Source organism: Podarcis melisellensis (genome assembly GCF_964234715.1).
Source record: "Podarcis melisellensis genome assembly, chromosome: 5".
In the NCBI taxonomy this organism is placed as follows: Eukaryota; Metazoa; Chordata; class Lepidosauria; order Squamata; family Lacertidae; genus Podarcis; species Podarcis melisellensis.
This window is the reverse complement of record NC_138537.1, coordinates 50,120,219-50,143,775: the sequence shown is the minus strand read 5'-3', so window position 1 is coordinate 50,143,775 and position 23,557 is coordinate 50,120,219. Positions and strand designations below refer to the sequence as shown.

The 23,557-nt window shown below is 39.0% G+C and overlaps 1 protein-coding gene across 33 annotated transcripts in view; it reads left to right on the top strand.

Moving 5' to 3' along the window:
* The window catches only part of ABLIM1 (actin binding LIM protein 1), a 200,102-nt gene that overhangs the window by 80,847 nt on the left and 95,698 nt on the right, over positions 1-23,557 (top strand). For all 33 annotated transcript variants that reach the window (XM_081912184.1, XM_081912195.1, XM_081912191.1 and 30 more), the window contains one exon: positions 8,314-8,448. Coding sequence is in view for 31 of the 33 variants with exons in the window: in XM_081912195.1 (XP_081768321.1) it covers positions 8,314-8,448 (135 nt within the window). In the remaining 2 variants the exon portion in view is untranslated. The remainder of the gene's footprint in view (positions 1-8,313; positions 8,449-23,557) is intronic.

Genomic DNA, 23,557 nt, shown 5'->3' with positions numbered 1-23,557 from the left:
CATAAGGCTCAGATGCCCAGTGTAACCTGGGCTTAATTCACACAGCTGTTTATACAATTTCCCTGCCATTTTCCTAACAATTATTTTGTGCATTATATTTGACTTTCACATGATGTTAAAGTCAATTCCATAAAATTCGTGGAATAGAATGGAATATTGTGCAAGATTAGTGCTTATTTCCATGTCATAAGGTTCCAGAGAAAATCTGTTTGCAGCCCCCTCAGTCTGAAAAATCACAGGAGGTTTGCACATTTTTTTCACCTTTTCCAGTTTCATGTTGCAGCTGCTGAGGTGACAAGTCATGAGGTGGAATTCTGAAAAGGTTAAGCCTGTAAGAATGGCGGAGTCTAGTGGGAGAAGGATGGCATGGAAGAATAACATACATGAATGACATTTGCCGCAACATGGTGGTAAAGCAGTCAAGGTATGACTGGCGTGTGCAGTGTGAAAGAAATGTTAGAAAATGGGACAAAAGTATGAACCTTATAATCAGTTAAACTAATGCAATGAACCCCACTTGTGAATGCAGCCCTACATACCCTCGTCATGGTCCATACAAATGACTGAAGAGTCTTCAGAGCTAGGGAAAAAAATCCCTTAATAGGGCAGTGAAGCAGTGGCTTGTCTTCTTGTGACTACCACTTGTAAACTCTGCTGGAAAATTGCAGCAGGTGGATGGGAGATGATTTTTTATCTGAGTAGATAAAAACAGTTATTTCTGAGATTTGTCCTGGAATATACAGTTTACATTTCCCTTTTTCATCTCTTTGTGCTCCCTTTTTAGTTAACAGCAATTTCATGTTTTCCTCTAGGCATGTGTTTCTTAACAGCATTGCGACACTGCAATCATTAAGAACAATTCTCTCTCTCTTGAGCGTGGAGATATGCTGATGTGTCACATACTATGTATAGCTTAGTAAGAGGAGCAGGAGTCTTGATAACTGTAGTATTGGAAAAATATGGGATAGACAAAGTGAAACAATAGAGGCCAGGCAATCTGTATTCTTTCTGTAACCAAGCTGCATATTGTGTGTAGCTCAAAAGGAGTTTTGAAATATATATAAAATAGGATTAAGGAAGCCACAGTTCCTAAAAAGAAACAGTAATTCTGCACTGGGGGTTTTAGTGGTTGGAGGTAGAGATGGGAATTTGGAAACTGGAAACCGAAACATTCCAATGTGGGGGATTTTTGCATGATAAATTGATGTAAATTTCTGGAAATTCTTAACAGTAAGTTGCACATTTTGAAACTGGACATTTCTGGGGTAAAGTGTTTTTCTTTTAAACATAAACCAGAGATTTTTAAATTGTAAGGTATGCTAGCTTTCTCATGTGAATGTAAATACTGTATTATAAAGTGTTAGTCATAAACGTATCAGTGTTTCTGCTGTCCCTAAATAGATATGTTCGCTGTTCTTGCGAGCCCATCTGAGTACAGTTTGGGAAATAAATTATTATTTTATTATTAGTTATTAAATTTGTTAGTTGCTTTATTTTGCCCAAGGCAACTCAAGCCAGCTTAAACAACCAAGCAAATAATTCTGATGATAATGATGGATCTAGAACAGGGTTTCCCAAACTTGGGTCACCTACAGCTCCTACAACTCACATCATCCCTAGCTAGCAGGACCGATGGTCATGGATGATGGGAATTGTAGTCCAAAAACGGCTGGAAACCCAAGTTTAGGAAATCCTGATCTAGGTCCCATTGATTTTAATGGGATCTAATTGTAATTAACTTAGTTTGGGTCCAACCGTAGATTATACAAATGATGCATGCTCAATCCTAGGTCTCTTCTCTTTCTTCCACAAAGTCTATTTTTACAAAATACGTGATGTCAGATGACATCACTTTGTTGTGAGTTTTTTCTTTTTGCTCAAATTTCTTGGTTGCTGTGTGTTTGGCAGTGAAGCTTATAGCTATATCACACATCTCGATGAAATGGATCTTCCTGATTATCTTTTTAGATAGTTGCTCTTACAGGGATAATGAGCAACTCTAAAACAGCTTGAGCTTTCTCATGTGGGAATTAAGAATTCCGTCACTCACTTTAAATTAGCATAGGACGTATGGACCATATCGTTTTGAGGAAGTTCTGTTTCTATTTGGCTGCTTCCATTCTCCCCAATATGGAACTTCTAGGCACACAATCTGAACACTAAGCGCTTACCTGGCGCTTTCAGTGTAAAATTGACTCTCAGAGGTCAGTTTGACCTGCAGTGGATATGATATGTGTGAAGAAATTTTAAAAATGCATTGCAGAGCCAGTGAGGAAAGGGCAAATGAGAGTCAAGGACATCAAAGCACACTGAACATTCTTGCAAATAGTATGACAGAGACCAAGTATCTGACTGAAGGACTCCAGCTACTGGAAAGAAAACTGACTGTGTACCTCTAGAAACTTAATCACATATTACAAGACTTCTGCAGAGAAGGTGCTGTGCAGGTGGTGGTGTGTGATGATTCTATATACATGAAAAATGCTGTCTGTACCCACAGTGTTCATGTACACATGCAGTAGTGTATGTGGATGTAGAATTGTTTATGTTGCAGTGTAGATGCATGTGATGGGTTAAATTATTATGCAGATGTACCTTCCATGTAGAAATTCTGTATGTTATGAAGTAGCCTGACAGAAGCAAATTACCTTTGGAGTTCAAAGTGGTGGTAACTGGGGATCCATGTATGACTTACTCTGATAATGTGAGAGTATAAGGCCATTCCATTTCCCCACTGTTTACTTAGCTGATAAGGTTAAGGTTAAAATGCAAATCTGATCATTCTACCTAGCAATTTTGTTCATTGAAAGTGAGTGGAAATGTGTAAGCAAAAGTGAGGAGATGCTTTAATTAGAGAAGTTGATAGCATCTTTTGTTTCTGATGCAGAGTTTTTTGAACTTACTAATATCAATATTGAAGGGAAAATGCACTTAATTCAAATAAGAAGACAATTTTGCAACTAATGACACACCTACTCCAGGTGCATAGTATCCAAGTCTGGTCCAAATCCCACTTAGACTTCTCCATGAGAATAAAAATACAATAATAATAAAATAAATAACTCATTAACTGGCTGTTGGATGATCTCATAGAGGTGTGCTTTCCTGTCCTTATGGAAAGGTGTTCTTTTTATAAGTGAACATGATTAATTGCTAATTGCCATTTTATGCCCTAGCATCTGAGCTTCTCTCCTAGAGGAATGACCTCATGGGGTGGTATTTCTAAGAATATGAAGACATTACAATTGTAATGCACGTAAAGCAGATTGGGTAGTATAAAGTGTGCAGACTCAGGGAACAGAAAAAAATGATGTGTCTTATGAAATTCAGCTGGCTTCTAATAAGCATCTTACAAATTGCATCTGCTGCCTAAAATATGCTCAAAACGTTCTGCTTGCTTTGAAATTAAGGCTTCAAAGTTTCTTTCTTTCTTTCTTTCTTTCTTTCTTTCTTTCTTTCTTTCTTTCTTTCTTTCTTTCTTTCTTTCTTTAGTAGCTTTGCTTATGTAAGTATAATATCCTCGGACAAATCATGGCTGTTAATATATGTTCCAGAGCTGTGCTTCTAAATATAGAAGATCCCAAATTCAATTCCTGGCATCTCCAGGTAGGGCTAGGAGAGATTCCTGCTTGAAATCATAGAGAGCTGCTGCCTGTCTGTGTAGACAGTGCTGAACTAGATGGATCAATAGTGTGACTTGGAATATGAATACTTCCTATGTTCATCAAGCTGCTACAAGTAAATTTAGCCCATGCTTCTTGTTTTGGGTAAAAAAGTGTGGTGGTGGTGTTTTGATGGTGATTCAGGATCTTTCTCAGAGTATGACTATGGAAGAGATTATACCATATGTATTTCTAATGAAACTATTAAAAGAAAAGAAAAAAACCCATATACTCCCAGTTTGTTTCCTATTTCAGTGCTGTGCATCTCCTTTCTGCTGCATGCAAGGTCACCTCTGTTATTAGAGAGCTTTACCATGTAATGTATATTTCCAGTGGGGCAAAGGTTTATTTTAAAAAAATAGCTTCTTCCCAAGAAGCTGAATTCAGTTGCTGAGCTTCAATTTCAGGACTATGGGGAGTGTGGCTGGCCATGTAATTGCGACCATCAGATATATTGGTCAGGATGTGGCTATGAGGAACGCATGAGGCACAAATAGCAGTAATGCTACAAATACCAAAACTATATATTGCCTCTGGAATTTGTATTTCAATCAGTGCAGGAGCACTACTTCTCTCTGAGGGGTAATCTGTGGTCTGACATGTGGAGAGGGCATATGTGTACAAGGAAGACATAGAAGGATTGTATAGAGAAACTCATGAAGAAAATGTGTAGTCCTCATGGTTACAAATAGGGAACGTACAAAATACGACAGTGGTATGCAAGAATGTCTGAGCAAAAAAATGGGATAGATACGGATTTCAAGAATTATAATGGTGTGCTTACAAAGGAATTTTAGTTACCTCTGAATAGGCAGCTCATTTCACACACATACTCAGTTTTTGTATGCACGTACTTGTTTCTTCTGTTGAAGTGAAATATTAGTATGTTACTTGAGTGTCACCATGCCTGTTTCAGATGAATAGGTCACAATGAACCTGTGAACCAATGAGAAATATTTGAACTCTGGAACCTCCCCTAACAGTTGTGTTTTTTAAATCTCTTATTTAGTTTCTAGGATTCCTGATCACCCTGACTCTCTGGAGGGATTGGGCAGTGCAGGGCTAGGAAGTGAAGGGCAAAGGTTGACTTGGGGAACTTTAGAATTGGAATTCCAAGCAATTTCGGTTCAATTTAGTATTGACTGTTGCTCATTGGAACTGGTAGGGCAGAAGGCAGGGAGCCCAACAGTAGGTGGAGCCAACAGATTGAATTTTGTCCCCATTCTCCTCTCTGCTGAGTTCTACAAGGGCAACACTCACTAACGAGGAGAAAGCCAACAAGTAGTGACTACCTCTTGGACTGGTAATAAGAATGCAGGCATCTGGCAGCTGGCTGAGGGCAGATTGAGGTTGTTGGGGCAGAATCCTATCCACCGAAATGGATCAGCGTTCTCTGGTTAAGTTATTTTGTCATTGTCTGGATTCCAAGGGTTGTCTTCTTAATGATACCTTGTTGGTGCGGGGTGGATAATAGGTTTTTTGAATCTTTTAGTGTAAGCAAAATAATGACACTTGCTGCTTCTGTATGATGCATCACTTGCACAGTGCCATTTGTCCTTGTGTCATAATTTCTACTTGGCCAGAAAGTTAAATAAAAAATAAGGCACATTTAATATTTTTGTAAAAAAAAATGCCCTACTTTTTCAGCTTTTGAGTGTTCTGCATCTAAACCAGGCACCCCCAACCTGCAGCCCTCCAGATGTTTTGGCCTACAATTCCCATGATCCCTAACTAGCAGGACCAGTGGTTACGGATGATGGGAACTGTAGTACAAAACATCTGAAGGGCCGAAGGTTGGGGATGCCTGATCTAAGCTTTTTAAGATGTTTGGTTTGCCTTTAATTATTGTGGGACACTGTCCCTTGTTTTAGAATACAGGGGTGGGTAGGGTTTTTCTGTTCTGCTGATTTGTTGTTGTTTTTTGTTGTTTTGTTTTGGTTACACAGATTCTGCAGGATTTTATAGAGTTTCAAAGACGTACAAACTTACCAAAGATTATAGTGCGACAAAATAAATGTGTGTGCACCATAAGTGGCAGTGCCTCCATCACAATTTTTTTCATATGACTTAAAAACTATTATTCATCTCCATCCATAGTAAGACTTCTCCCTTGTTACACTTTGTTGCATCCATATAAATTTTCCATTGGCATACAAAGAAGCTATGTCACCAACCTGTAATTAATGTCTTCCACACAGGACAATACCAGTAGGTGGCTCTTTGTAGGACTGTCAATCAAGGCTTTATTGTAAACAGTTCAAATTACACCAGCAACAGATAATACAGGCTGCTGATGAAATGTTGAAGATGCAGGTTCAGAAAGTCTGTATAGTCTTTGATTAATCAGGTTTGAGACTTTGTTTATATGTCAGTATCACTTGACAGACAACTTAAAAGGCTTTTGTAGCACCTCACTTAAAACTTTGGATTTTGAGAAGTCAGTACAGAAGCTGGAAGAGAAAATAGCAGAGAACATTAGTTTTCAGCTGGCAAGTTGTGGCCTACAACCTCAGGTGGGTCACCCCACCAGCTCCAGGATGGTCTTTTGTAGATAGGGAGAGAGTGAGAGAGTAGGAGACAGAAGTGTACAATGAGAGTGCAAATGAGAAAAGTAAGTGTGAGTGAGTGAGTGTATAATAGAATCTTGGAGAAGACTTCAGCTGTGGGATTGCTAAATAGGAAGTGTGTTAGCATTAAGGTGTCAGGACTTCTGCAGTAATATATCCACAACACCAAGAGTAGGATGAAAGCAGTTTACAACTAACCACTAACTAAAACAGTTTTTCGGACTAAACAAGCTGCCTCATAGCACCTGTGTTTTCATGTTAACTGGGCCTGCAATGATGCTATTGCTAGTTTTATTTTGTAAGTGAATACCCAGTGCCTGGGGTGGTCTTCATCCACCCCCTTTCATAAGTACTGTGTTACCTCAGTTGCCAGTTAATGCAGTGGTCTTTTTTGGGAAAGCTAATAACCCCAGTCTTGTAGTCCGAAAATAGAACTTCATTACTTAAAGATTAGGGAGGGTTCACCGAAGGCTGTGTGCTGCTGGGGTCTTATTTAGACATAATTGCTAATTAAAACATTAGTCGGCATTCCCTTCAGTGTTTTGTGCACTCATATGGATTAAATAACAGGGCACTGTAAATAGAAAGCAAGAAACCTATCAGAAGTGTGGTAGGTGGCGGGGGTTAAGGAAAAAGCATTTTGTCTTCCTAGCTGTTTTGCTGTCATAAAATATTTTAAATGTGAAGTTTGGTACTATGGAATTACATTAATGTACACCACACCTTTCAACTGTAAATAGAATAGATGTTTACACTCCTATAAACTAAGCAAATCTACAAAAAGGGAAGGAGGGAGAATTCAAAGGTTGAAACATATGAATGCAAGCAAAGTGACAGTCTTTTTATGTCCCATTAATTCCAATAGACTAAGTTAAGGACATGTCTTCCTATATCCTGTCTTTACTCATGATCAAGAAATTGGCTGCAATTCATTTCAGCCCATGATATGGCATATAGTCAAATGAATATCTATAGATTCCTCAGGTAGGTCAGCTGAATTGAAACCTTTATTTGTTTCTATTGAATAAAACTATTTCTGTGCCACCATATCATTAAATATGAGAGCGATTTACAATGTTAAAACATAAAATACTATTTAAAAGTGCAGATGACTTCAGGATAAAAATTCATCAGCTGCAGGGCACTGTCGACATGAAAAAGTCTTCAGAAGATGCCTGAAAGTTAAAAGTGAGGATCTCTGCTGGGAAAGTGTTCCACAGCATGGGGACCAGCATCACTAAGTAACCATCTTCTAGTTGAGACTGGTCTGGCTTCTGAAGCTTTGTAAAATATTTAAAATGAGCAACTACTCCAAGCAGAGGCTTGACAACCATATGTCAGGAGTGCTCTGATGGTGTTTCCTGCTTGGCAGTGGGTTGGACTCGATGGCCCTTGTGGTCTCTTCCAACTCTATGATTCTATGAAATTGGGGGTTGGGATTCTCTGCATCCCTAATATTACAGTGAACATTTATACTTTAGCATGCTAGCAATATTGACTGACATGACTTCCTCAGAATTATTTGGTTAAAGAGCTGTTGAGTTTAGATGGATTCAGAAATGAATGTTAGTCTGACACAGTTCTTTTCTTATTATCCCTGCCCTGCTTCCGGTATTTTCTTACTTTGTATGAAGTGTACATCACATTGCAAATGGCCTATGAAGCCTGTTTTTATGTGATCCCCTCTTTCAGATTCTGAAGAGTTTACATCCCAGGAGTGTTTGAACACATGCTTTTTAATGAAAGTGTAGATTGACTGTCAGGCTATTGAAACAGAATGCAATTCACAGGAATCTAAAATATTTGGCTATGGGTGGAAAGCCTACAGGTGTGGCAGGGGTATCACTTAACCCTAGTGGATCTGGCAAATCACTACCAGTGGAGCTCTTATCACAAGTGTGAGATCATTTAGTGCAAGCTATGGTTTGACATTGCTTGTGTTTTCCTTAACTGTTTTCCCCATCGCTCCCTAGTGTGTGTAATACATATTTTTTTAAAATGCATCTTTTTGGTTAAAGCTCTGTGAGAAGCTGGAGAAATCTGAAAGAAAGTCCTGTGCATATAATTTCTCATTATTTTTACAGTGGCACATCCTCAGGAGCCTCACCATTCCACAGAGAAGCCAGTCATCCACTGCCATAAATGTGGGGAGCCATGCAAAGGAGAAGTTCTTCGTGTCCAGGCCAGGCATTTTCACATCAAATGCTTTACCTGCAAAGGTACCGTGACGCTCCTTTTTCTTACAAGCTTATGAACTGGCCCCATCAAATTGTTCACTTATCTATTTTCATCCAAAAAACATTGTAATGTATTATTTGCTGTGGCTACCCACTATGCGTGTGCAGATGGGATCCAGATCCAATGAAGAAGAATCTCAGAATCTCAGAACTATCTCCAAAGTGTAATGAAAAAAGAGCACCACTTAAATGTACAGGCAAGTGAGTGGTATGCAGTGGGTGGTAGACTGTCTAAGGTGATTTACCTAGTTAAAAATCCCTTCAGCTGATTACTGAGTGGTTTTGACCCTGGGCTTATTCACGCTTACCTTTTGCCCCGCTCTTGTGTGTGATGCGCTTGGGTAACTGACATAGAAGATAGAAGATTGACTAGACCTGAGCATCTGTGTGGGAACAGTATTGCAAGGGAGTGTACATTCTTCAAATAATTTTACAAAGAAAACTATTACAAAACAGTAGGATGGCTTGGGAAAAGGGAAGCAGGTATGTTTCATAAAGCAGTCCTGCACAGACACCCATGCCTTTAAAAAAAAAGTTTATCTCACCACCCCCGCCCAACAGAAAATCTGTTCCTCCTCTTCAACCCTCCCTACTCCAGTCTATTACACATGGATGGGATGTTGCCCTTGCATGAGCATAGCACAATAAAATGTGCTTGTGGCCTGCTTTCAGTGTTCATTGAGAAGAGTCCAGTGTTTCTAGCCCTGAAATCATATGATTATGGTTTGAGATGCAGCATGGTTTTTCTTCCCTGACTATAGCTTACATCTCAAGAATTGTTTAGACTGTGATCTCTCAGATATGACAATTTTCATCAGAACCATCAGCTGGGAGACCTCCATCTGCTGTGACAGTGACATACAGAAACTCGCTGCACATATACGCTCTCACTCTCCCAGTTCAGGCATCATGATCAAACTGCAGCTTGGCCATTGGGAATGTGCTGCGGGCACACATGCTCTGCTCTACCCTTTCATAAGCTGACCCTTTCCTCCACTCTTCTGGTTTGCAATAACCATGATTTGTTCTGACATTCAGATTGTACCCATAGTTTGTCCAACCAGCAGTAGTTTGCCTCCAAACCAGAATAAGATAATTTGAAATGGTAGTTTCTGGTTCTGGTTTACAACAAACTATGAGCCACGATTAACTACTAGTTTCCCTCACACAGTTAAAGTTACAATGGGTAACTTTAGTGAGGACAAGTGCCCTCATGCTAGATGGCCAGCGTCTGCCGTGGGAAGCCTGCTCTTCTCTCTCATCATTTCATGGAAAGTGTAATGCTTAAAGAAAGCTGCAGAGAGCAGTTTGCCAAAACAGAGCAATAGTTACCATGAATGAGGATGGGCCCCCCATATTAACTCAATATATATGTGTGTTTTAATTTGCATGCTGAAGGCAGCTACAAAATCAACATGGTACAAAGCAGTTACTCTTAAGACAATGTACATGAATGTATTTATAAAATTTGGAGTTCCTTGGGAAGTATATCAGTCAGCCTTTGTCCAAATTGCAAAGCAGAACACACCTCCAACTCTTATTTTGATTTTTCTGTGCTGCCTCTTGCATAAATCAATGGGATGAAAGTGGCTTGTCCCTTCAGTCTCATTAGGTGTCTTTCTTTTGTTTGAATGCCACTTTAAATTTGTCATTCACCAAGGTGAAAGCAAGCCTGGAGAATATCTTTCAAGATCCTCATGAAATGCTTAGAAGTTGACTTTCCCCCAGTTAAAGTGGAAATATTTTTGCTTAAGAAAAAAGCCTGTGGAGGTGGTGATTATGTCATTTATCCAATATAGTGTCTAAGCTCCACTCTCTCTCTCACCTAGGATTGTTTTGTTCTCCCAATGCAGACCATTTAATCTAGATTATTTAGTCTAGATGCTTCCTTTCCAGGGTAGCTAGGCTAACGTTCTGTCTCAGTGATCATAAGTACTAGGTGCACTTTTAAACCTAGTATATAGTACAAGATTCTGTGACATCATCTGCTAGAAACCCAAATGCTCAATGTCAGGACATTCTCTTTTTTGTAAGGGTCTTGAAAATGCCATGATTCTCTAATTATAAGACACAGTTCTTACACGCATATACTCAACTTTTATAAAGGCTGCAGTGAGCACTTCTTCCCTTTGCATCTGGTCCCCTGGGTGAATAGATCAGACACTTCTGTCGATGAAGCTTGTGATATTACTGGCAGTCAGGCATTGGTCAACAGCGCTTTGTCAGGCAGCCAAGCAGTACCCTCGGGGGCTATATAATATTAATTTTGCAAGGAACACTATAAATAACTACTTTGCTGAAAGTGATTTTAGTTGAGTAATGTAGACAAACTCTAATAGACAAAAATACAGTACAAAAATAATATAATCATGAGGATAAAATGGACTACATAGAATAGAGTTAATAGACCTTATGCATGTTTACTCAGAAGTTAGTTCCCTTGTGTTCAATGGAAATTACACTAGGCGCACAAGATTATGGCCTTACAGTCTTATCCATGTTTCCTCCTAAGGATATCAGTGTTTTAAATAAAATAAAAAGAAGTAAGTCCTGCTTATTTTAATAGGGTGTATTCTCAGGTGTGTATTAGTATGTAGTCAAATTATTATTATTATTTCATTTTATATACATTATAACAATTATAACAAAAGATGAAAATTAAAAGATCAAAAACAAAACTATAAAATAGGAACATAGAAGGAACTTACATTTGACTTTGTTTTGAGGAGTGTTCATGTTACCACCTCAGTGGAAGTGTGGCAGGGGATACAGGATCACACAGGCAAGCCCATCCATGCCAACGTCTATATGTTAAAACTATATCAGAAGGAGTTCTAGTCATATAACAATGTATGTGCCCACATAGAGATTCTCTTTGCAATGAAGAACCATAGCCTCAATCCACATTACTCCTTTGCTAGCACTCTGTGTGTATACATTAGACTAGAACCCCTGTTTTGTGGTGTTTTTGTTTGGCTTTTTGTTTTTTGTTTTTGTAAAAGTGACTAGAGTTCCTATTATGCAGTTTGAATACATGATACCAGAAGATCATGGTGTCGGTTGTCTATGTGACTCTCTGCAGCCTTCTTTTAATATGCAGAAGCGGTTATGTGAACTACATTTGGATAACTGTTATCCAAATTTGCCTTCAATTCCTGTTTGTATGTTCCTGAACTGTTGCATTGTATTACCTTTTCACTGGATTAGCCCTGGTGGCTGAGAAGTATGCTTCCCCTCACAATCTCTTTCTCTCTCCAGCTCTACCTGATATAGTCTTTAGCAGCTTTGCTGGCAGCATACAAATAAAATTATGTATGTATATATGTATGTATGTATGTATGTATGTATGTATGTATGTATTTTACAGGATTTCATACCTGCTGGCATCACTGACCGCCCCTGATGTAGTTTAATAGAATATATTATCTTTCCAACTTGGTGGATAACTTGTTTTGCTATGGATGGCTGTTAATGAAGATGTTTAAAAGCTGCTGACAGATTAATAATTTGCAATACGAGCAGCCCAAGCAGTCACATGGAGAAGGGTGAATAACCTCTCCAAGGGTAAAAGAAATTTAGATGTGGCTCTGCATTATAATGTGTAAGAATAGATGATGTTACTTTTGCCAAATGAATGTTGTGCTTGTAGCTTTTTATTTTTTTAAAAAAACTACAGGTTTTTTTTTAGGTGAAGCATTTACCTAAACTGAGTATTTGATTAGAAAGCTGTTCCACTACTGACAGACTGCTCTGATTGTTTGCCAGACATGAGATTGACGCTACACTTGTCAGAATTAATCAGACTGACACTCTGATCCTAAACACATTAGTTAGAACAAAGCCAAGTCTCTCTAAAAATCAGTAGGATGTACTTCTATGTAACACGTTCAGCGTTAAGGATTTTCAACACATGCTGAAATTTCAACAGGACAGATACATTTATTGTGTGATAAGTGATGCATTCCAAACTATTTCCACATCTCCAAATTTATACAGGAAACTGCTCTGCAGTTTTTCGTTTGGGGAAAGATGCATATTTTTTTTTTACACGAGCATATTCTGTTGCTCCCAAAGAGGAGTTTGCAGCCACTCTGCTCTTTGCTTGGCTTTATTTTTACCCCTGCACTATTCTGAATTAAGTCAAGGTTTGACTTAGCATGCCTTCTGAATTGGAGCTTGTGGTTAAGCTTTCTTCTCACTAGCTGTGAGCTGTAGCAGAGGTTTGTGTCAGCAAAACTCTCAAACCTGTTCTCAGGTGTGCTGAGATCGTCAGAGGTGTAATAGCATCCAGGCTGTAAAAATCAATCTTGCTATCTTTTAAAGTATTAATTTAAAATCATATCATTTGCTGAGACTGTTCTTTGCAGAAAATTATGTGACTTGACCGAAGGTCTCAAAATGAGATGAACAAAATACAGTGTGTGGGGTGGGTAAAAAACGTTTTATTCACGGAGGCTTGAAGAGAATCTTTGTGGTTTTTAAAATGTCATTTATTTACAATGCTTTCTTTTCTGCAATTTCTTTTCTGTTGTTTACTTTATTGCAGTGCTTCCCCCCCAGCTGCCTACTCCATCAATACAGTAGTTGAGATCGAGTCTAATGGTTTTCTAGAAGTGACAGTATGTTTTTCTCCTCTGTATTAAAGATAAATAAATCAGCAAATCCTCTTGAGACTCCCAACAATAACATTCCAGTATTATTATAACCCCTGAGCCTAGAAGTAGCCCTGAACTATTCTGTACCAGTTGAAAGTGGTCTGCATCCATTGTGTTTTTATGCCAGTGCTCTATGATCAGAGACACTACGGCTATTTCTAGCTCTTGCTGAATGCTGATAAAGAATCAGCTAGTTAGAAATAGTGGTGCTTATCCTTAAGGAAGTGAACTCTTCATGATGATATGCAAAGAATCTCAGTCATTCAGCTATTGACCACAAGCTATACTTAAAGAGGGGGTAGTTAACAACTTTGTTTTAAAGTAGCAGTTTTTGAGGTTGCATAATAACGACGACTACTTCCTACTTGGGGAGTATTATTCAAAATGTGCATAAGTTTATTTTCAAAATACTAAAATCTTAAACATTGCTATATACAAACTTCATTTATTAGATTGTCTGCAAAATATTAATGTTTATCTTATTTGTGTTTCTGGGTATGTCCAAAGGATGTGGCTCTTCTTCAGTATATATCTAGGAGATGTGCTCTCTATTTCAGAGTCCCTAAGATCAGAAGCCTGAATTGGAGGAGCTTCTGACAAATCAATGGTTCTATTGCCCTGACAAAGCAGAAGTCTAGACTTGAAGTATTTTTTCCACGTCTGCCAATCCAGCAGCTTCATAGTTCCTGCCAGTCAAAAGGGTTAACATTGCACACCCATTCCCCATTCTGCACATGATGAAGACTCTGTAGCCTGAGAAATCACAATTGACACTATCTCTCACTTGTCCAGTTTCCCAGCTCTAGGGCTCCTGCTTCAAACAGTGGAATCTTTCAACAGTCTTCTTTGTGAAACAAAAACAGTCCAATCTGATCACAAGCCATTAAATGGTCACAATCAAATTAGTACCTCCAAATAACAACTACGAGAAGCTGTGGAAGACCTTCTTGAAGACTAAAGTATGTCTTCTTTGCAGGTTAATTACCGTAATTGCCTTTTGTTTGGAAATGAACATAAATTAATGACAAAATGCAGAACGGTAGGACAAACTTATTGTCTTTCACCTTCTGAGTTGTGTAGCCTTTTCTTTTCAAATGTACCTCCATTATTAATTTAGTTCTTCTCCTTTTGGAGGCCATTAAGAACTGGCTGTCCCATGAATAAGCAAAGCAACAGCAGCCAGGAAGCCAAACTGCCATAATCACAATTTTCACTTACGGCTGCTTCACCAGCTGGGACACCTCAGTCAGTGGTAGTCAGGACAATGGTAGTCACCTGTCTTTGGTTACTCCGCTCCGTTCTGTTGGAGGCAGAGTTATGCATCTCATGCCCTGTGCCCCCTAAGTTAGCCTCCTACTCTCAGTGCAGTGACTATCATGTCACCAATTCCAAAGTAAAGATTCAACTTCCAGTCCAGCCAGCTTCTGTAGATGGACTAGGAGGGTGCCATTTTGTCTTTGCCTCAGGCAGCAAAATGTTTTGGATTGGCCCTGGAAGGCACTAGTGAGATTAAGTGTCAGCATCACTACTTCTTTATATATGCCATATGCCGTTTCTGCTATTTTAATGTTGTTCTTATCAGTTGTATGTAAGCCACTCTGGATTTTTTGTCTTCTGAAGAGGGAGACAAAAAGGCTTTCAGTAAATAACAATGAGGGCATTTCTCGGTAGTATAAACACGCTTGGAAGCCCGCATCATCTTCACCTTAGGATCTGGGATTTCTTAAACTCTTAACTTCAATCTAGAGTTACTTTGTAAAAAATTGACTTTGAACTGGATCAGCTGTACTTCATGAAAGAAGAAAAACTGGAATCCATGTTAAGCAGACTCCTTAGCAACCATCTGGAATGTGGCTGGACTGTTAGATCTTTTGACCTTTGCTCTGTCAGCCAGCTTTATCCAATAACTCAAGTAGAGAAAACAACGTAGAAAATTGATTTGGGTGCTGCAGTGGGGATGTCAGATAAAAGGAACGGAACATTCTGTCTTACAATATCTTGTGAATGTAATGTGAATTATAGTGTATCAAGTATATAATATAACTAACAATTTATTTATTTTTTTAGTCCCATCTGTTGTTCTTTGAAGAAATTAATGTGGCTTGGCTGATAGCCTCCATGAGATGAACAAAATTTGCAGCATGTGTGAGACAAAAATTGATAAGTTCTCAGGCTATAAGAATCTTCTTCAAATTAAACCTTATTTTATTCCTGTAAGGTTGACAAGTGTGGGCAGTTCATTATCCTTTATAGTGGGGAAAAAATCTTGTTTTATTAGTGGAATAAGAAAGAAATTACACTTTAGAATTTTGAAGTAAGGCTATTAAAAACTTTGATTGATGGAGAATGTGATATTTTACCAGTAGGTACAGGCTAAGCTGGCTTCTACAGTGCTCAGTTTTTCTTAGACTTAGAAATTGTACTGGACCAGACTCTTAACATATCCACACTGATTCACTGTATATGTGGTTGGCTTTACACCTGGGAGAGTTGAGGTCATGTTTGAAGGAAGCAAATCACAAGCTTGGGTTCAGATGACACAACAAGCCACACTCTGGTTTATTATGGCAGTAGCAGAAGCAAAAACCTTTGAGTGTTGTTCTTGAGTTTGCTGCTCCCTCATATTACGTCATAGCTTGTTTTACACTATGAGTTATATGACATGTGAACCAGGGCCTAGGCCTGTGGAATTTTGACAAAGGTTCAGCCACCTCTCGAGATATGGTTGCCAAACTTGGCACAAGGGTTCCTGTGATGGGAATGGGTGTTTATATTGAAGTTTGGATGATGGGCACCATTTGAATCAAGGTGGTGGACTGAAACATGATTTTAGTGTGACTAAATCCAAATGTTTGCCTCTGTGTATTATGATTGTAGCTATTCTTGTTTAATTGGTGGCAGTGGTGGTGGTGGGGTGCATTCTGAAGACCCATTTGCAACATATGTTGCTAGGAGACAATATAGACAATCAGTCAGGTTGTGTAACCACAGCAGTGACCAAAGAAGGAATGATCGCTGGGAGGAGCACAGAAAGAAGAAATGCCATGGTACACCTGCATCAGCACGACCAGACACCTTTGTCTGCCCCAGCTGCAACAAAACATGTCTCTTCCGTATCAGTCTCTACAGCCACAGCAGGTGCTGTAACTCTCCAATGGTTTGACTTAATCCCCCAAGATGTACTTTTCCATTGTCTCTCAAGTCGGATAGATACTAACCAGGAAGCAATATTTCAGTAAGATTTACCTTTCCACTAAGCTGCAAAGGAAGTTGTCATGGTGTAAGTCCTCTTCATGTAACTCTTGATGGCAGACATTTCTTTAGGACAATATAGCAAGACAGCCTCAAGAGACTATTAAAGACTTTAGAATATTTTCATATTTAGGGACGTTGGCATGATCAGGTATGTAAACTTGATCAGGAATCATAACTCACATAGGTCTCCAATTTGCTCTAAGCAGACACACAATCTGAATTTTCTTTTACTGGAGCATACATCACAGTTCCCTGACCCCTTCATTCTTTAATTGTTAGTCTCCAAACTGTATTGGGCATGGTGATCCAGAAAAAGAAGATGAAGCTTTTGCAACATATCCTTTGGGAGACAGTGGTTTGTTTTTGTTTGCTTGCTCTTTAATTAATTCAGGAGGCCCCTTACATCTGTGACCTGTTTTGGCTTTTGCATCATACTTACCAGATGTTTTCGTGGGATACTATTTTAAAACTTGAGATACACTAAACTAAAATCAGTATTAATCTTTTAGTGAAACCAGATTCCTGCAGGGCTCCCTCGCTGGACCATTCAAGCGCAGTTGTGATTATGTAGCTCTTTAAAAATAAAGCACATGAAGTACAAACACAGCAACCTTCCTGCAGCCTTTGTGCTGCTCCTTCTCTCCAGCATTGCATCAAACATTTCTCCTGACTTTTTTTTTTACACGAACAGGACTAGCCCTTGCAGCAAGGACAGTTGCACTGTTTTGATGTGCTGTTTATCCTGTTCATGTTTTTCTTTTCCTCTGCAGAGATCAGAGAAGTGCACATGGAGCTCTGAGGCAGTCTTCCGTTCAATTATTGGCTCAAGCCCTAACCTACTTGGCTCCAGCAATGGTCATCTAATGCAATTGGGCCATTTTATGGGCTGCTACCACTGGAACAGGGCTAGCATGGATTTAGCTCTAGATATACAATCCAGTGGTGCAGTCTATCCTTGCACACTTGGAAGGGAGCCATGTGAGAAAGGGGAAGTAAATGTATAAGAGAATGGATAGTACCCCACTCTTAAAAAAATATGTGAAAAGCCTTATGACTCCTTTCAAGTGAGTGATTTATTGTTTAATGCATGACATTATATTTCTCTTTCCAATGATTTTAAGACTTCTCATTTAATGCTAAAGTTTGGTATCCCCCCCCCCATTGTATTCTCTGGTAGGTTAATTTTCCCTGAGTGATAATATGAAAAGTCTGTGCCACGGTGCACACAACTTTGATATATCTCTGGGGAGTTGCTGCTGTTTTAGATGTGTGGCCATTGTTCTTTATCTCACAGGTTTTTTTTTGATGATCTACACATTGACTATAATTGGAGGCAAGTGGGGATATGTATTGGGAACAGCAAGTTCGTGAAAAGATTGCACGAGTTTCATTATTTAGTGTTTATGAAGGATGCTAAAAAAAAGATTACTAATCAGGATTAAATGCAGGATATCCACTTTCCCATCTATAATTAAAAGTAATATTTTAAACTGGCCTCAGACTCAGCTGGTCTCTGTATCAGAAACACATCTGGTTTCCAGTTGGATATGAAATTGGCAAGTCGACTTTGCAAGCCTCTTTCCCAAAGATTTTAATTTAGAGCCTTCCATGCTATTGATTTATTCAATTCACAAGTAGTTTTGAACTCTGAATATACTGTTATCAGAAGCAGCTTACCTTTCTGTGGTTCTCTATCAATAAATTCTTCAGAGGGCAGACTGTCTGGCACCGCTGAGAATGACTTAATATCTTGGTAGCAGTATTTATGAACAGTATTGGACAGTAACATCATCAATATGTATTATTATCACCTCTAATGGCTGCATTAGAAGACATAATTAGATTCAATTCATGAAGAAAGTATTCCACCAGAGCTCATTTAAGCTTTGTAGGGGGGATGTAGAGAAACTTGGTGTGGAAGTTGATGAGGATGCAACTTTATTCTATACATGGCCCACCTCCCTTCAGCCTAAAGGTCTGCCGTCATTGTCTAATGTGATTATCCCATGCTGTGATATGCTTGGCCTGCTGTGGAATGGTGTCTGATGCCCACTTACCAGTAGAATAAAACTTCACTGTGTACTACTGTATTCATAAGCGCTGATGACTCTCTTAGTGATGCTTGAGGATTTTTTTTGAGGGGGGGGGTGTCCTCTCTATGCCAAGGTGACTCCCTACAACTGTGTAGAGTGCTCTTGGAGGAATCTCTGAAGGCTATTTAATGTTGCACAGAAGGAGATGCCTTTTTTCTTTAATGGTGAAGAGAAGAAGGGATACAGGGGCAGGGGAGGAAACTGTGGCTAATCCATATCCCCTGAGACAAGTATCTGTGACCATAAACACTGTGATAAATGCACATTTGTAAGCAAAATAAATTAAAGCCTTTTATTTTGGAGTTTTCAGGGGAAATATTTTGCTTTTATACATTATGAAACATGATAGGAGGAATAGCCCCAATTTCTTCGGGAAATATGTATTCTAAAGGAAATACCTTAGGGAGGCAAATATTTATGGCTTCCATAGACCACTTGACCAATTCAGTCATTAAAATGCAAGAGATTCTTTATTATAGCACCTGATTTGGATAAACAATGGTAAAACATTACTGCTCCAATATTTCAGAGTTCAGACAAGTTCAGGCTTGTCTGAACTTGTAAAAGGGGCAATTTATATGTCACAAATTCAGAAGACAATCCACATTAATATCAGCTCCTGCTTGTCATGTTGGAAAGCAGGCAGATTGTACACAGCATTCAAATGCACAAGTGGGAGTAAACTAGAGAATCCCAGTTGGTGGTATTATGACTAAAAGGCTAAGATGAAAAGGTGATCTAAATTAGGATCAGACTGGCAGCAAGATTACAACCTGACTCTGACCTCGCTTGTGATCTTTCTCTCAATAGAATTACTCTAATTTTGAGTGATGAATGAAGGCAATGAAGCCAGAAGGTAGTAATTAGGTGTCGACAATTAAAAAAACAACGATGGTATGTAATATAAAGACCCAGTTGTCTAATGGTCTAATGTGAAACAGTATCTGCAATGTGCTTGATGTGTGGCCTTATTCACCATAGTGTTGTTCCTTAGGCCACTTTCACATAGTTACATTAATTTAACCGTTCTGAATCTGTTCCGAATGAGGGTAGATGTAGACAGCCAGTTTTTAATGTGATATTTGTAAAATGTTTTACGTGTTAGAAATGGGTGAACGATACCATTTATGATTTGGAAAGGCCCCATTTTTCTAACCTTTTACTGAGAAGTCTCTCAACACTTGGAAAGACTGAGCCTATTTGTGAACATTCCACCACCTCCCCCATTCCCTCCTGCCATTTTCTTCCTGCGCTTTCTGAAGGAAAACCAGCAGTAGGGATCTAGGAATTTGGTTTGACTCATAATTAGTGTGCCTATTCTCAACTATGGGCATTTGTTTCCCTCAGCTCCCAAAATTCACAACCATTCCTTATTTGTGGCATAATGTTGTGTTGACTACTGGCAATCTGGTTGGTGTGAAGGAAATTGCTAGCAAACACTTAAAAAGGAAAGAAAGAAACCTAGCAAGAAAAAAACACATAGGGTGATTTCAAATGGAGAAACAGCAGATAGGGTTTCTATTTCTTCTGTTACTCTGCTCTACATTCTTCCCTCCCAAGGTAGCTTCTCCTTTAAAAACAAAGCACAGCAACAGGACTCAGTTACACACATTTGTGAAGAATTGTCCCTTGTATAAGAGCTCAGTTACAAACCAGTCAAGCAAAGAGGTGCTTCATATTGAACTGTTTCCAACATGGAAAACAGTTCTGTGTAGGAAGAGGCATGAAATCTTCTTTGGATTTGCTGTGTCTGACCATAACTGCAGCTGAGAAGCACTGGGAGGCAAGAACTAAGCATATGTAGCAAAACAGATGTGTTTTGCTTATGTGCGACTTTAATATTTTTTCCTGTACAGAAGTAGATGTTATAATAAAAGTTCTTCTATGTATAAATTTACCTACAGTAGCTAAAGTACTCCCGTGATAGACTTTAAAATGTTAGCTTTTCTTGTTTCTAATGTCATAGACGGTGAGAATATAATAGTTAAGGTTAGTTACTTCTGTCTCTCTGAACCAAATATAGCCTAATTGGGGGTCTGTGTGCAATGTGCTGACATTAGCACATTCTACAGGGTCATGGCTTGCAAGTGAATTCAACATTAGCAGGATGATGGATGCTGAGTTACCTGTATTTGCTGCAGTCTGCAATTAGATTGCAGAGGGCCTCAAAAAAGAAGAGAGACTCACATCAGGAATATGAGGACAGTAAAATGACTTTTTATGAAGGCTTTATGTTAAAGATACCAAAATTTTGAGGTTCCATGCTTCTTTTCTTTTCATTCTGGTGCCTTCTACATTATTTTTCTTCTTCTCTTGTTCCAGTGTGAATCAGCATGGTTTCCTCCCCACAAAGGTGTAGATAAGATTATTTTTTAATAGTAATTCAGGCATTTGGTGAACTCAGAAAGGACCTTGGTTCCCAGCAGAAGTAACTGAGGTCTCTGGAAAACAAATTAAATTTTGAGATTGACAGCAGCATTTCTATTTCAAATCGGTTTCTTTGATTGATTGATTGATCTATTGATTGATTGATTCACTTGAATACTTAAGGCAGCTCTTGTTCTTCATAGATAATAAGGTGCAGATTGGTATACTGGTTGGTACTTATCATGGGAAGGAGGAATTGCAAGCCTAAGTGGATTGTGCATCATGGTCCCAATCCTGATCACTCTTCCATGTCTGGCTGCTATTTAAAAAATCAGTAGGCATGTCATGTTGAATGCAACCACACATCTAGTTATGTCATGGCTCCTGTCCAGCCCACAATGACAGGGGATCTTCTTTGATAGTAAGGAAGAAATCTGTCTTCAGGCAGAAAAGAGATACAGGATCAGCAACAGGTAATGAGTCCCAGCAGCTCTTGGGCTAAATGACAGGAAATCTGAGGCTAGAAACTGGTCCAAGGTTAAGAAGTCCCAAAATCAAGGCAAGGAGTTCAGAACTGCAGAGAAATGGCAGAGTTATCCCAGCAGGTTGGCACGCCCTTCCCTGCTGAGACCAGTGAATTGCCGGTACTTCTACCTTCTGCAGAAACAAAGTGTCTGGAGAAGAATGCTTTGTTGACTTTCTTATACAGTACTGGATGAGGAGGAGGAGGAAGTAGGAGGAGGTGAAAAGGACCAAAACTCATGAGCTTTAACCAGTGCTCATTTGTGAAGGCAGACTTGAATGATCACAGACCCCTTTCTATCTTCTTCTCCAAAAGTTCTCTCAGGCTGCCATCTTAAGTGTTTGATTCAGTGATTCTGCTGCTGCTGCTGCTGTTGTAAGCCCTTTCCTGTTCCTGGGGCCTTCACAAATGTTTGACTTTGCTGCTTTCCAGAGCTTTCCTTAAGTGCCTCACAATATCTTTTCTAGGAAGCGGTTCTAATAATATAATGGTGGAATTTCTTTTGTCCATTCAGGAGAAGAAAAGTCCTGCCAGACATGCTACCTGTCCTTGTATAGTTTTTGATAGTGTGTTATGCATTCTTGATAATTAGTCTGGTCCCCTGCCTAAAGAGTACGTACTGATGTTAGCTTCATCAAGCAAGAGTTAATCACTCTTGATTAACTGTTAGACCTGGGTGTGGGGGAACTGCAGTAGAATGACACACACACCCTCCAAGCTGTATTGTAGTGAAATTAATCAAATGAACTGTGCTTTCTTTTGTAACAATTGATTGTAGACCCTTATCTGTCTTGACTCCTTCTGTTTGACATGAAAGGTACAGTTGAGATAGTCAAAAATATGAAAACTGACACCAACCACTCATACGATTGAGATAGCCTGTTGTAAAAATGCACTGAAGAGCTTCTTTAAGTCTTGAGGGAAATATGTGTTGACATAATGATTGCTACTGCACAGTTGTGTAGAGTGGAAGAAATGTGGTTGAATCCCATGTTTGTACAGGAATGACAAGTGCAGCTGTACTTACCCTACTGGATCTAACTTGTCTATCTCAGAGTAAAAGTCACCTGCTATAGCAGCATTGGGATGGGGGTGTGTGATTTATCTGCCTTGTTGGTTCCTGCTGTTGGTGTTGGCAAGATGTTAAAAACTAAATTTTTCAGTCATTTACTCATGTCATATGGGGTTGCTGTCTTCTCATTGGACTCTCCTTGTTCTCAGCATGAAAGATAATATGAGGTTCCTGTTGATCTGGTATGGTATTGTATTAAAAAGTGCCTGCAATGGGTACGGATGGGTGAGTCTGTCAACTTGGCTGTTTCATTTTGGTAATTTCATTGCAGCAGTTTGCATAAAAAAATGTCCTCACAAATAATGTCAGCATCTTAATGTGATTTTTTCCTAATAAATATATTTTTTGTATGTAGTTTTGCCTACTGTACAAATTTTTACAAGCAGTTTTTATCTAATGTGCATTTTTGCATGCTATTTTCACAAATATAGCCATTGCTATATATTCTTTCCTATAATATATGAACTTTTGCCCACATTTCTTTTGATTGGAGAACTGCATTGGAAAATTCAGAAAAGCGTGATTTTCAAAGGTTACATCTTAGATCACATACTATTTTAGGAAATGCAAATTTGGTAGGTTCAGGTTATAATGTTACCCAAATGGATTCCCCTCCTCCCATCCAAAGCAGTGGGGGTTTGTGAGGGTTCATCTGGGAGCAGCTTCTGATATTATATATTTTTCTGCAACTGTTTCTGGGATGCCAAGCCATGCCACACAAGACTTACCCTTATGCCTATTCACAAATCAACCCCTGTGCAGAGAATTCCAAAGGCATAGCAGCATTACCATAACTCGGGCATCTGTAGACGCCAAGGCTAAGTTGTGATTTTCATCTCAGGAGTGATTTTGAAGAGCACTCTAGTGAATGAATGCTCCATCATCAGAAGTAGGATCACCTCAAATGAATCATGACAAGATGATATTCAAACTCATCCTAAGAAAAGTGGGAGGGAAGTGAACACACAAAAGGTACCTGACAAACCACCTTAGTTATTTTCAACCTTATTATAGGCAAAAAAGAAAAGAAAAGAGAACTGTAATCAGAATATGTTGCTTTATGAAGTGTAAGTTTGCACTTGAAATGATGCTTTGTTCAGAAAGTATTGCAAATATGGCTCACATA